The sequence below is a fragment of the Prionailurus bengalensis genome, chromosome D1 (assembly GCF_016509475.1).
Source record: "Prionailurus bengalensis isolate Pbe53 chromosome D1, Fcat_Pben_1.1_paternal_pri, whole genome shotgun sequence".
In the NCBI taxonomy this organism is placed as follows: domain Eukaryota; kingdom Metazoa; phylum Chordata; class Mammalia; order Carnivora; family Felidae; genus Prionailurus; species Prionailurus bengalensis.
Window position 1 is genome coordinate 10001686 of NC_057346.1, and position 13648 is coordinate 10015333.

General features: G+C 41.7%; 2 protein-coding genes across 5 annotated transcripts; one reads left to right on the forward strand and one right to left on the reverse strand.

Annotated features, from left to right (window-relative positions):
* Positions 1 to 955: 955 nt before the first annotated feature.
* FDXACB1 (ferredoxin-fold anticodon binding domain containing 1) lies at positions 956 to 6917 on the reverse strand. The gene is made up of 5 exons (XM_043579299.1): positions 6698 to 6917; positions 6342 to 6498; positions 5206 to 5409; positions 4844 to 5002; positions 956 to 4466 (listed from the first exon to the last, which is right to left on the reverse strand). Exons 1-5 carry the CDS (start codon positions 6867 to 6869, stop codon positions 3284 to 3286), a joined length of 1875 nt encoding a protein of 624 aa, XP_043435234.1. The 5' UTR covers positions 6870 to 6917; the 3' UTR covers positions 956 to 3283.
* CD1H11orf1 (chromosome D1 C11orf1 homolog) lies at positions 6908 to 11903 on the forward strand. Of its 4 annotated transcripts, none has more exons than XM_043579301.1 (4): positions 6908 to 7366; positions 9365 to 9595; positions 10090 to 10156; positions 10411 to 11903. In XM_043579301.1, exons 1-4 carry the CDS (start codon positions 7325 to 7327, stop codon positions 10584 to 10586), a joined length of 516 nt encoding a protein of 171 aa, XP_043435236.1. In that variant the 5' UTR covers positions 6908 to 7324; the 3' UTR covers positions 10587 to 11903. The 4 variants fall into 4 exon arrangements, with proteins under 4 accessions (XP_043435236.1, XP_043435238.1, XP_043435235.1 ...); XM_043579300.1 differs by lacking the exon at positions 6908 to 7366 and adding an exon at positions 7458 to 8586; XM_043579303.1 differs by lacking the exon at positions 10090 to 10156.
* The last annotated feature ends 1745 nt before the right edge of the window (positions 11904 to 13648 follow it).

Here is a 13648-nt window from a genome sequence, read left to right on the forward strand (position 1 = left end):
TAAGTAAATTGACGCCCAAGTTTGCATAGCTAGTAAATGGTGGAACCATATTCCAACCCACGTCTGCCTTATTACAAAGCCCATACTATTCCCACCAGGATGAGGTGAAAGCTCCTGATGTCAACAGATGATAGCACACCTGTGACTCCCAGGGGTTATTCATCTGTTCCTGATACCCTGCCCACAGAGTTCTATCCCATCCTGTGGACCTCTGTACCAGTAGCAGAAATGGGCCTTACAAGAAATGTTAAAGGGACTTCTGTAAGTGGAGGGTAAAAACCACTTTTGAAGTATGACAATTATGAAAGGAAAAAACTTCATGAGTAAACGCAAATACAGCAAAGGCGGTAATCACTTATAAAGCTAGTATGAAGGCTGAAAGACTAAAGTAGTAAAGTGAATTATGTCTAAAAAAAAATTAGTTAGGGAGACTCAAGATAAAAGGCTGTAAAATATGCCAGTGTATACATAAAACATACAGGGAGAGTAAAAATTAAGCTCTTTTAGGTCTTTAAACTTAAATGACCATCAAGTTAATATACATTGCTGTATACTAAGGATGTTAGATAGAGGGAGTGCTGAACTTGACAGGGTCCCAGGTTATTATTTAATACTGAAATTATTGACAATGGCGATTGATCATAGTGCTCAATTCCCAGAGGCAAGTATTAGGTACCAAGTTCGGTCACCACAGCCTAGTTGGATCTCCTACAGAGACCTCCTCTCATTTCACTCCAGTGCAGGTCCCTCCCTGCCCCTACCTAGGAGTGCTACAATAGCATCCTAACAGGGGTCTCCCATTTCAAATTCATCCTATACAACACTGTCCGGTTAACTTTTTTCAAAGATTTTAATGTTTATGTTTGAGAGATAGAGGCAGAGCACAAGCTGGGGAGGGGAAGACAAAGAGGGAGACACAGAATCTGAAGCAGGCTCCTGGCTCTGAGCCATGTGCACAGAATCTGAGATGGGGCTTGAACTCAAGAACCGTGAGATCATGACCTGAGCTCAAGTCAGACGCTTAACCAAATGAGCCACCCAGGCGCCCCATCCAATCAATTTTCAAATGCACTATTCTGTATTGCCTCCTTAATCAAAAATTACCAGTTTTCCTATTGCCTGCCAAATGAAGTACACTTTATTCTAGCATTCATTTCTTACATCGACTAAATCCGGCCCTAACCTACTTTCCTGATCTAATCTCCCACTACTTCCCTATACACATTTACATTCCAACTAACTAGCCTGAAAAGTGCCCCAGATGCTTCCTCATCTGTACCTCTGCCTGGAATGCAAGTCCTCTGTGGGGAAATAGGATCTACTCACATAAATAGGTTAGAAAAACGCTTAGGGCATGAAAGCCACCACCACGGAGTGAAAACGCCTGAAGATAGCTAGTAAGATATTGTAATGGGATCACGAGTAACTTGTTATATACTTGCAGGAAATTACATTCCACCTGACACCAATATACTATTATACTTTGATCACAAACTCCACTTGCCCCCAGGACCCTTTGCTTCTTACACACACAAGTTAATCATTACTATCTGATTGTTTTCTTCACGTTTACCACATGTGTAAGATCTTGAGCGCTCAGTAAATACGGAGACAAAAGGCCTGTTTGGGGATCTTGTCTCCTCCTGGATGTTAGCCTCTCTTGTGTTCAATTCTGCATCCACTCTCTTGCTGGACAAAAGAGAACTCCAAACTCATAGTCTGTGACAGTCCTCCTTGCCTAACAGTCCTCCTGTCACATCGCTACTCTTGTTTTAAGATCCAGCTCAAATGCTACCTTGTCCATGTACTAGGCACCATTGGGGATAGAAGCAAGCTATAAATCACATTACCTGCCCTCTATTCATTTATAGTGTATGTAGAAAGCTAAGCAATAAATGTATCCATAAGAGATCTTTGTTCTTTACCCCACTCCCCAAACTGTTATGCCAGTTTTCCCATCCCCGTTAATGATACTTCTGTTCTTCCAGATCAAAAACCATAGTCAGTCCTATGTTTCTTCAGCCCCACACCCTTCACCCATGCACATGTAGTTCATCAGCAAATACTTTTGAATATTACTCAACCCAACAACATCTTACCATCCTGGTCCAGGTCACCATTATCTCTGGTTGTGTTACTGTAATAACCTCCTAATATGTTTCTTGGCTTCCATTCTTGCCTTCCCACGTTTTTCTCCAAATACAAGAATAAGACAGTTATTTCCTACTGAGTTTACAATATAAGTCCAATCTGTGGAGACTAACTATTCATTAACAGGAACATCCATTAATTAATATTAGAGTACTCTACCATTCTGCAGAGTCCTGGGCTGAACCAATGAGCTGAGCCAATCTCCCAGTGTCTCTTAGAGATGCTTGTAACAGAAGCCTCCAAAATATAGGAGGACTAAGTTTACAGTTGAGAGGCTACTAATGAAGAAGACTAGTTTGGAAGAAATAACAATGGCAGAAGGAAAATGGGCTTTAGAGTCAGACCCAAGTGTGAACTCTAGTTAATCTGACATTAACCAGTTCCATGACTTCAACAGTAGTCAACCATGGAATAAATATTGTAATAATACCAATACTAATTATGGAGACTTTCAACTTACCCAAGCTAATAAATGTTGGTCTGACTCCAAAAACCACTCTAGTAAGTTGATGTAATGATGTAATACAATAGGGTTAAAGGAAGAGGAATTAGCAGTGTGGAAAATATAAATCTAAGACACTCAAATTCTACTGCATCTTCAGCAACAGAGCATCTAAAGTACAAGACAGTTTTGTTGTATTTGTTTTCCTAGTCATTTTTCAGCATCAAAATACTGTAAACTCCAAAGGTCACCAGTCACATTATAGTCTGTTAAGTTTAAGTGACAGAGCCACAAGTTTCTTTTTTACTTCTTAATATTTTTAATTTCTTTTTATTTTAGCGAGACAGAGTGCATGAGCAGGGGACAGGGGCAGAAGGAGAGAGAGACTCTTAAGCAGACTCCATGCTCCACGCAGAGCCTGACACAGGGCTCGATCCCATGACCCTGGGATCATGACCTGAGCCAAAATCAAGAGTTGGATACTCAATACTCAACCCACTGAGCCACCCAGGTGCCCTGAGCCACAAGTTTCTCTAGAATCAACCAACACTGGCCAAAGTCACAAGGTTAAAGATTTTACAAAAAACACAGTTCAGAAAAGACTACTAGTTATAACTTGGTCTTTTTCATTGGCATCTGCACCCATACCCACAGCCACGGGGATCACTCTGGAAAAATGAATTTACTAAACTACCGAGGTATTACATGTAGTCTTTCCTGAATCTCTTTCCTAAGCTGCGACTGCATTGATGACACCTGTTGCTGGGGGAGGGCTTTGTCACATGTCTGGTAAGTCAATCTATAGCAGAGACTGACCTGTTGAGTCTTTGGATGCTGAAAACGACTGAGGAACTGTATGGATATGACAGTGTCCCGGGACACTGCTCGGGCCACCGTGTGAAATTCTAGTTCATCAAATCCTTTCTTCTCATCTAACCAAAAACTAATATCATGAACATAGCATGGAGGATACAGGCAATAGCTTTTAAAGGGTTCTATACTCCCAGAGACAAAATTTTTCAGGAAACGGTGATCAAAGGTCCACAGCATCCTCCAGTCAGAGATGCCCCAGACAAGCATGGCTAGTAGGTCCAAGTTCATAGACACAAACATAAAACACTGGTCTTTGTGCATAATGCCTGTAGCAGATGTGACAACAGACCCAATAATCAGAGCCTTGGCACAATCTGGGCCAAAATTAGGACGCTTCACATTAATAATATACTCTTTGCCGTTTGGTTGAAAGACAAATTCCACTGAACTGCTCGGCTGAGAGCCCTCCAGCAATGTGTGGGTGAGAAGGCTATCAAGAAAACCCTTCAGGTGCTCCAGTAGTGACTGAAGACAACCATCCTTCAGATTTTTATTAAACCCGATGACAAATAAAGTCTCATGAAATGCTGGCATTGTGAAAGGCAAGATGCGGCACTTCCGAAAGACAGGTCCACTGAGGATGTGCAGGGAACCTGGGACAAAGTCTGGTGCTTGGATGACAGCCTGAACATGAACTAGGAGAGAAGGCCTAAGGCAGACCGTGGTTTGGCCATAGCTTTCTTCATGAGCTTCTTCCTTACTGTCGCTTCCAGGATCCTTGAGAAGGCTAAGTTCTGAAAATAGCGCCAGAAAGTCCTCCATGTCTTGTGTTGTCCCATCAGTCAGGGACTCAGAATTTGAGTCATCTTCACGGAGACTAATCCAAAAGGCAGCTGACAGAATGTCACAGTTCCAGGAAGTGAGAGCACTAGTGCTTCCCTGTGGCAGCAAAGGGAAGGGACGCTTCAGCCTTTTCAGAGGGAACACTTTGCCCAATTCCACAATGAGTTTCTCATTAATGGTTCTGACAGGATGACATGAAGGTGCTTCTAGGAAACCTCTGTTTAAGCACACATAAAAATAACTTTTTAAACTTGAAACAATAAAGAGTTAGAATGGATCTAAAATTAAAAGCACAAATAGCACAGAAAAGAATTATCTTTAAGGTGATCCTGAAAGCAAATAAAAAAAACCATCTACCATAATAAATAGAGATGTCACATGCTTCAGACCTCTGACAGCCACGATCCCGATGATATACCACAAAATGTGACAAATTTTAATTCTAAAAAGGCTTGTGTAGGGCCAGACTGACAGGAATTCATAGCACCAACATCATTAACAATTTATATTGCATCCATTCAATATACGGTTGCCATCAAAGCAACGGAGATACAACTAGAGATAGAAGTAACTTCTGGTAAAACAGCAGGTTACCTGTTCAACTTTCCTACAAGTGCTTCTGGTTCTGGAAAGGAAAACCACCGGCCACCTACTCTGGTCCTGAAGATTCTGGGCTGTGAATCTTCAAAGGGTAAGCTCCGGGTGAAGATATGGTTCAAAGCACCTTCTACATGAAAGGACTTATCTTGACTCCTGGCAAAAACAGTCACCAAGTATGGAGTCAGTGAGTCTTTTTCTTTCTCTTCTTTCTTTCTTATTTATTTATTGCCATTTTTTAAAAAGCAAGCATCTCTAGGGACCACAGCAGGAAATTGGTAGGGGAAAGTCTGCCTATGAGATTTTTTTCATTATTAGTGAAAGAAATGAAAAAGGCTCAGACCTCTGTTATTACTTACCTATATCCAGTGCACTTGTACCCTGGCACAGCCTCACAGCTGAAGGGATGCACGTCACTTAAAATGAATCCCCCCAGAGCTGCCATGGCAACTACTTGCCAACTGTTATGCCATTCTCTTGTGGGCTTATCAGCAGGAGTCCCACCTTGTCCTCTACACAATGCCACATAGACTTCTCCTTCCGGTGCGAGAACATCTTTACAGCTAACAGGGAGGAGGACACCAGCATTTTATCAAAACCAGTTGAAACTACCATAGGAAATAAGCTGTATACACATGGTTTGGCTGTGAAATAATTAAAATCCTATCATATCTATTTACAAAGGTCCACAGACTTCAAACCTGCAAAGGAAGCAGCTGGAAGTAAGAATGTAAAATCAATGTTCAACTCATAACTGATACTCGTGGCTGACCAAGGTATTATCTGGCTTTGTATCTGCAGTGTTCATCATAAACAGGTCATAGAAAGGTCAATATCTGCAAAGTTCCTACACACGATTCATTTCCCAGTTTAGAGAGTTGTTCTTGTAAATTCACTTCCCTTCCTGACTATTAAAATTCTATACTTCCAATACTAACTTGAAATCTTGGCTCTGTGAAAAGTTTCTTGACAACTGTGACCTCCCCCCACCCCCAGAGACCTCCAATAGTATCACATGTTTTGGTAGAATAGTGTAAAGCACAGTTTTTAGTTCACGATAATTTGAGGTAGTTACCATTAATATCCTATCCTGTTTATGGATGAAGAGGCACAAGTATGTAAGGATCAAGTAAGCTTACCCCAAATCACACAATTACTAAGTGGTGGGTGGGGATTTGAATCCAGGCAGTTTGGCTCCTAAACCCATGCTTTTAGCCATTACGTTATACTGGCTACCGTTATTTTGCATTATCCAAAATAGGTGATCCTCCCCTTACAAGCCCAACTACTATTTGTACTTTTATGTAACTTTTAGGGTTATATGCCTGCCCTTCCAACTAGATTGTGGATTCCTTTGGAGCTTTATTTTCTCTCTAAACCCATCATAGTAACTTACACACGTATGCCTTATTTCCCAAACTAAAATGTTTCCAGTGCAGTAACTATGTAATGTACATCTTCAACATGTTACTTGTGAGTGCTCTCATTTCCTCACCTCTGGAAAAACTTGGCAAGCAGTTCCCTGTTCTTAGCAACTCCAGCTTTGCGTCCACAGTGCGGAAAATTAAAATAAATCCGATCAAACTCCCTGTGGTGCAGTTCAAAGGCATCTGCCAGCTGGGTGCAGTCCACACCAAAACGCACCTCAGTACCTGGCACGAAATACAGACAGGAAGATGTCTCAAGGCCTGAATCCCTCCCTAACGTGAACCGTACAAAACAACCCAGGTGGAAACCCACAGGCTGCTTTTAGGTAACCGGACGCTCAAATGCAATTAAACGCCCCGCCCATTCCACTTCTGGCCCCGCCGGCAGCGGGGCGGGGCTTCGCGGAGGGGTTTGCTTCGCTACCTCGCTCGCGCAGGCGCTGCAGATTCTCCTGGGCCACCGGATCTCCGGCCAAGTCGGCTGGGCGCTGGAGGCAGGTGGCGGTTACACTGGTGCTGTCATCCAGGGTCTCGCTCAGGGCCGCGGCGAAGGAGAAATTCCCCTCCCCAACCAACAGGAGGCGCCGAGGGGCCATGGCCTCAACGTGCTCCCTTCTCGCGTCCTCCGAGGCGCCAGTTTCGTACGTCACTTCCTGTGGGGGGGTGTGGTCTCTGGCGGGCCACCTCTTTTTGCGTCGCTGATTGATGATGCGCCGGCAGCGTCTAGTGGTGTTGACAAATTGGTACAGCGACTGGGAGGGAGGGGGATGAAATAGCTATGAGCGCAAAAGTTAGACACGGACCACCCTGTCTGCTCATTCCGCACACCCTTAGGAGTGTCGCAATAAATGCCTTTTAGCCCGAGGCTGCCCTGAGCGACTTCGTCACATCTCCATGAGGTCACAAGCAATCACTAGGGCAGAGGGGCAGGCCCGGGGCGAGGCGAGTTCGGAGTGAAAGAAGCGCGGCGGGGCTGAGGTGGAGAGGTTGGGCTGTGTCCTGCAGGTTACTGTCAACAGAGGGTTTTATAACAGCCTTCCACTCGTCCGAAATGGCTGCTGCTCACTCTCTCTGCTGCTCGGGATTTCTCCAGGTGCTTCTATCTCCTACCTTTTTTTCATTCAAGAAATACTGAGTGGCTGTTACGTGCCAGACCTTGATGGAGGCTAAACACATGGGTGAATAAGGTGTGGCCTATGATTTCACGGAGCTTGTAGTCTGGCGGAGACTGCACGGCAAAAGAGGCAATTCTGCTACAGCGGGAAGCGATGCTATGAGTGGAGTCACAGAAGGTTTTAGAACCTTACCGAGTTCTGGGATGAAGTGGAAAGATACCCTAAAGGAAGTGAATTTGAGTTGAAAGCTAAGGGGGAAGTGCACCTGACCTGGATAAAGAGAAGTGAAGAGACAGAAGGAACAATATATACAAAAGCGTGATAGAGAAACGCATTAGATGAGTTTGGCTGAAATGTAGTTGGAGGGAGAGTGAGTAGTAGGTGAGACTGAAGCGTTAAGCAGGGGCCAGGTCATATAGAACATCGTAAGCCATTTTAACAGCCTGAATCTTACTCCGAAAACAGTGGCCAGCCACTGAAAGATTTTAAATAGGAAGAGGACACAAAAAGACTTTCATTTTCACACATTCTTCGTTCCTGTGGAGAAAGGATTGGAGAAGACCAAGGCTGACGGCAAAGACATCAGATAGGCAACTATAGCGATAATGGTGACAAGAACTGGTAGTGATCTAAACTGGAACTTGGCAGTGGGGATGGAAGTGAACTGATTAAAAAATCAGTTAAGACTTAGGTACTGAGTGGATGTAAGGGCTTGAAAGAGGAATCAGTCAAAGATAAGCCTCAGGTTTGGGGCCTAGACAACTGAGTGGATGGTGATGTCTGTCCTGATGGCCCCAAGGACAGTGTCACCTTGGTCTACAGTCTGAATACTAGGCTTGTCAGACTTTGTGGGACCAACTACTCTTTAGTCACCATGCTGTTTGTTGACATCAGTGCATGCATCTATCTTCACAAAGGCACATAGTGTGAGGGCAACTACCTTCAAAGTTGCAGTATTGGCTTTGCCCCTACTTGTGGAAAGGTGGCTCAGTGGATTGTAACTCCAAAATCATGGCTTCCTGGCCATGGTGAACTGGATGACCTACATTCTTTCGTTGCTTGGAGAATGGGAAATGCCAGGTTTGGTGATATCTCTTCCTTCAAAAAAATGGAAGAGTTGAATAAGATTTTCTATCACTGTCCTATGAAATCTTCAAACAACACAAGCCAGTCAACATCAAAATGGTCTTCAGCGAAGGTGCTGTCTTGCCCCCAAGTCAAGGGACCACAGTCACCTTTTGGCCCAAAATAAAAATGGCTAGGCTTTTGCTTCCTCACAAAAAATTGAAATTCAGACATTAGTCATCTGATATGTGCAAAGCACTGTTGACTGGGAGGGCAGGTGAAGGGAGAGGGTGTGATAATAAGATACAGGTCTTGTCCTCAAGGGATGTACACGGTTTAGCATAGGATAGTCAACACAAACTTCAACACACATTTGAAGAACTCTAAAATACGGTAGAAAGTTAAAGATATGAGGATATCATTGTGTGTGAAACAAAGGAGAGAGAAGTTAACTTGAGGAAAGACATCATGGAAGAAGTGGCTTTTGGCCTGAGTCCAGAAAGAAGGAAGCTATCACTTACTGAACATTTGTTGTGTTACCTAGTTTTCTAACTCTCACTTCTGCCTGTTCTCTTTGACTATAGCACTATTCTCTGTCCTTAAACTCTTACATCTCAAAATCTCCTGAACATTTACCTAGTTTTCCATATATATTGGGATACTGAAGGTTTTCCTCTTTTGAGGGTGCCATTCAATATACATAGCCCTCTGTTATTTTTGATTGAAAAGGTAGGTCAAAGGATTCATGGACCAGGAAGGAAAGAAACAGAACCACAACTAAATTGGGAGAAGAGCACAGATCCTTAGTAAGGTGTGCTTATGTTATGCTTGGCTGTAGGTGAGAAAGGGATGAATGCCTTTTCTGTGCCCTAGTTTATGCAACTATCTTTTCTGTTTTTGCCTTTTCCCAGAGACAAGCCCTTGCCTATTTCTTTGCAAACCCACACTATGGCAGCATCATTAATGCAGACGGCCATGCTGAAGTGTGGACAGATTGGAATAGTATGTCCAAGTTTTTCCAGTATGGATGGAGATGTACCACTAATGAGGATACCTATTCAAACCGTACCCTGATGGGCAACTGGAACCAGGAAAGATATGACCTAAGGAATATCGTGCAACCCAAACCTTTGCCTTCCCAGGTAATCTAAGCTTCCCCTGTTTCCTTCTGTTAACAAAAGAAATACCAGTGGCCGTTTTAGAGGTAGGAATCTGATAACTTCCTTGCTGAGATCTCTGAGGCTTCTCTGTTCATTGAGGTGGTTGGGAGTGGATAGCAGTCTTCAGCTGGAACTCCTATCATATTTTACTATGAAGTAGAATATTAAAGTAATAAAAGAAGGGGTACTCTTTTTCTCTTGATTCTCTTTGACTTTATTCATCAACATAAATATGTGTCTTCTGACTCAGGCTGTCTACCTGCATTTCATTTATCTGCATTTTTCCCTGGAATCTTTCCTAAACACACAAACACATAAAGGACATGAAAGTTAGTACAATGTAGACTGACAACATATAGACCTCTAGTCGATCCAAAATATAATAGACCCCATTAGGATTCATGTCATTGTGTCCTTTATTTCCCAGTATTAGGTGTAGACTCCTGTATTTTTAATTGATTACCTTTTCTTTCCAGTTTGGACACTACTTTGAAACAACATATGATACAAGCTGTAACAACAAAATGCCACTTTCAACACATAGTAGGTGGACTATTCTTTACAATCCTTATATTCTCAGGACCTAACTCAGTGCCTGGAACGTAGAAGAAACTCTGATGAAAGTAAACTGAGTGAGTGAAGAAGTGAATGACTGAGTGAATGATTTCTCTCTTTTCTCAGTTCTGACAGGACTCCCTAGACTTCCTTCTCTCAGAAATAAGAGTGAAGCCAATTACTAAGGCTCCTCGTTGTTGACTGATTCCACTTGACCTTCCTTCTCTTTTCTCTTCCCTCAGGATTTAAGCGAGAGCCTCACTCGTTCCCAGGACATCAACCTGAGCTGGATCCTCCTGGATACAAATGCACAGAAAAGTCAACTTATATGACTAGCTACTCAGACCCTCAAATTGGGCATGACTCTGCATGTGTGTGGAATCCTAATAACTGCCGACTTAAGGAGCCAGGATTCTAAGAAGGAATAAGAGGCTTCATTTTTCCAGAATAGATTGTAGGAGGGAGCATATTCTAAGCACAACTAAGAATCTAGCTGATGAGAGCACAATTTCACAATCTGAATAAAGAAAGCACGGAGAATATTCCCTACCCCCTTTTTTGTTTGTCCTAATCAAGATTTAAATGTCAAATTTAAGTTCGTTGCATCTGCTCTTAGGTCTACATTACGAGGTAGTAGGAGAAGATTCAAAAGAAGTATTTCAAATCTGCAACCACTTTGCTCTTCCCTGCGTTCCATTCATGGCAGACCTGCAAAATCCAGCATAAGGTTATGTCTGGCTAGATGCTTCCTGAATGTGAGCCTGGCATTCACAGTCGGTGTAACTTCTTTGTGACCTTAGTGAACATCCCCTCTTAAGAACTAGAAAAGGAAAAACAACTTTTTAAAAATATTATAGTGAATTTAAAACGTGCAAAATTAGACAGAATAGTCCAGTGAACTCCCATCACCCAGTGTGCACAATTTGACCAGTCTTAACTATTCGTATCTACTTTCTCTATTTTTTTTAAATTAATTTTGGAGCAGATCTCACAAGTTATATCATGTTGTCTGTCAAGATTTCAGTATGTATCTCAAAAAGATAAGGACTGTAGGTGTTTTATTCCTTCACAGAGACCATCACAGAAGCCTCCTCATCAAACAAAGCTGAGTTTCTAAGCCTGCAGCAAACAAGAGCAACTTGACAAAATCTTGGAGAGAATTCAAAAGGGGAATGTTGTGAGGGGTAGAGGGTATTTTTAGAGACTTGGGGTTACTTTAAGATGGGTCTTGCAAAGCGGGGAACTGGTAGGGATTGAGATAAGATTTGGGACTAGTCCAGGGTTAGTGTGCACAGGGAGGAAAGAGTCTACATTTTAATACAGTTAAACTTACCAATATTTTACTTTTTTATTTTGTTGCCTGTTTATTATGACAATATAACATATGGGAGAGGTCTCCCATATATTTCCTCCCAAACCTTAATTATTTTATGTTACAGACACAGATATGGAATTTACGTCGTATGTGTCTATGTATATAGTTAGGTCGTAACTAAGTTTCATTTTTTTCTATGTGACTGTCCAGTTTTCCCAGCATTAATTACTGAAAAGACCATACTTTCTCCACTGCTCTCCTATGCCATTTTTATTGTAAATCAACTGTGTATACTTAGACCTCTTTCTGGCTATTACATTCCATTGACCTGTCATTGCGTATGCTAGCTTAGCCACAATGCCTCTCTATCATAATTATGATAATTTTGTAAATCTTAATATCTAATAAATCACATAACTTCACCTTGTTTTTCTTCAAAAGTGTGTTAGTTATTTTTAACCCTTTGCAGTTCTATACAAATCTTAGGGTCAGCTTGTCAAGTTTCACCAAAAGATCCTGGTAAGGTATTGGTGGAAACTGCATTGCATTGTTGAATTTGAGTTATTCTGTCTTATTAATTCTAATAATTCATTGGTATGTGTTCTTGCAATATTAATAATATTTGGCACGTATTTTTGCACATATATGTGTTATATATCCTATTCTGTTTCCTGTGTATCCAGTATGTTTTTTAATTTGCGGTAAAATATATATAACATAAACTTACCATTTTAACTATTCTTAAGTGTACAATTCAGTGCCATTATGTATATTCACAGTGTTGTACAATTTTCACCACTGTCTATTTCCAGAACTTTGTCATTATCCCAAACTGAAGCTCTGGACCAATTGAACATTGACTTCTCATTTCTCCCTTCTCCTAGCCCCTGGTAACCATTGTTGTACTCTCTGACCCTGAATTTCCACTTATACGTGGAGTTATGTCACATTTGTCCCTTTGTGTCTGGTTTATTTTGTTTAGTATGTTTTCAGGGTTCATCCATATGATAGCATACCTTCCTTTTAAGACTGAATAATATTCCATTATGTATTTACTACATTTTGCTTCTCCATTCATCCGGTAGGGATACTTGGGCTGTTTTCACCTTTTGCCTATTGTGTGTAATACTGTTATGAACATGGGCGTACAAGTATCTGTTTGAGTCCCCACTTTCAATTCTTTTGGGGATACACCCAGAAGTGGAATTGCTAGCTCATATGGTCATTCCATGTTTAACGATTTGGGAATGCCCAACTGTCTTCCACAGTGCCCGCGTTTTTTTTTTTCCAATCCCACTAGCAATGCACAATTCTAAGTTTGCCACATCCTTAACAACATGTAGTTTGTTCTTTTGGTTTTTGTTTTTATAATAACCATCCTAGTGGGTGTAGAATGGTCTCTGTTGTGGTTTAGATTTACACTTCCCTAATGGCTAGTGATCTTGAGCATCTTTTCATGTGCATTTAGCTATTTCTTTGGAGAAATGTTTATTCAAGTCCTGTGCCGTGCCCATTTTTGAATTGAGTTGTTGGCCTTTTGTAGGAGTTCTTTATATACTCTGGATATTAATTCCTAATCAGATATAGGATTTGCAATAATTTTCTCTACCATTCTGTGGATTCACCTTTCACTCTCTTGATGGTGTCCTTTGATACACAAAAGTTTTCAATTTTGATGAAGTCCAATTTATCTTTTTTTCTTTTGTTGCCTAAACGTTTTGTGTCATATCCAGAAAATCATCACCAAAGTCAATGTTATGAAGTTTTTTCCATGTTTTCTTCTAAGATTCTACAGTTTTCACTCTTATAATTAGATCTTTGATCCTCTTGGAGTTAACTTTTTTTTTGAAAGAGAGAGAGAGAGAGGAAAGGAGGGGGTAGAGCGAGAGAGGGAGAGAGAGAATTCCAAGCAGGCTCCACAGTGTCAGCTAAGAGTCAAATGCCAGGCTGGAACCCATGAACTGTGAGATCATAACCTGAGCTGAATCCAAGAGTCAGACACTTAACCAACTGAGCCACCTAGGTACCCTGAGTTAACTTTTTTTTTTTTTTTTTTTGAGAGAAAAAGACAGAGGTGGGGGGGGTGGTCAGAGACAGAGGGAGAGAGAATCCCAAACAGGCTCTGCACTATCAGTGCACAGCCCAATATGGTGTTCGATCTCACA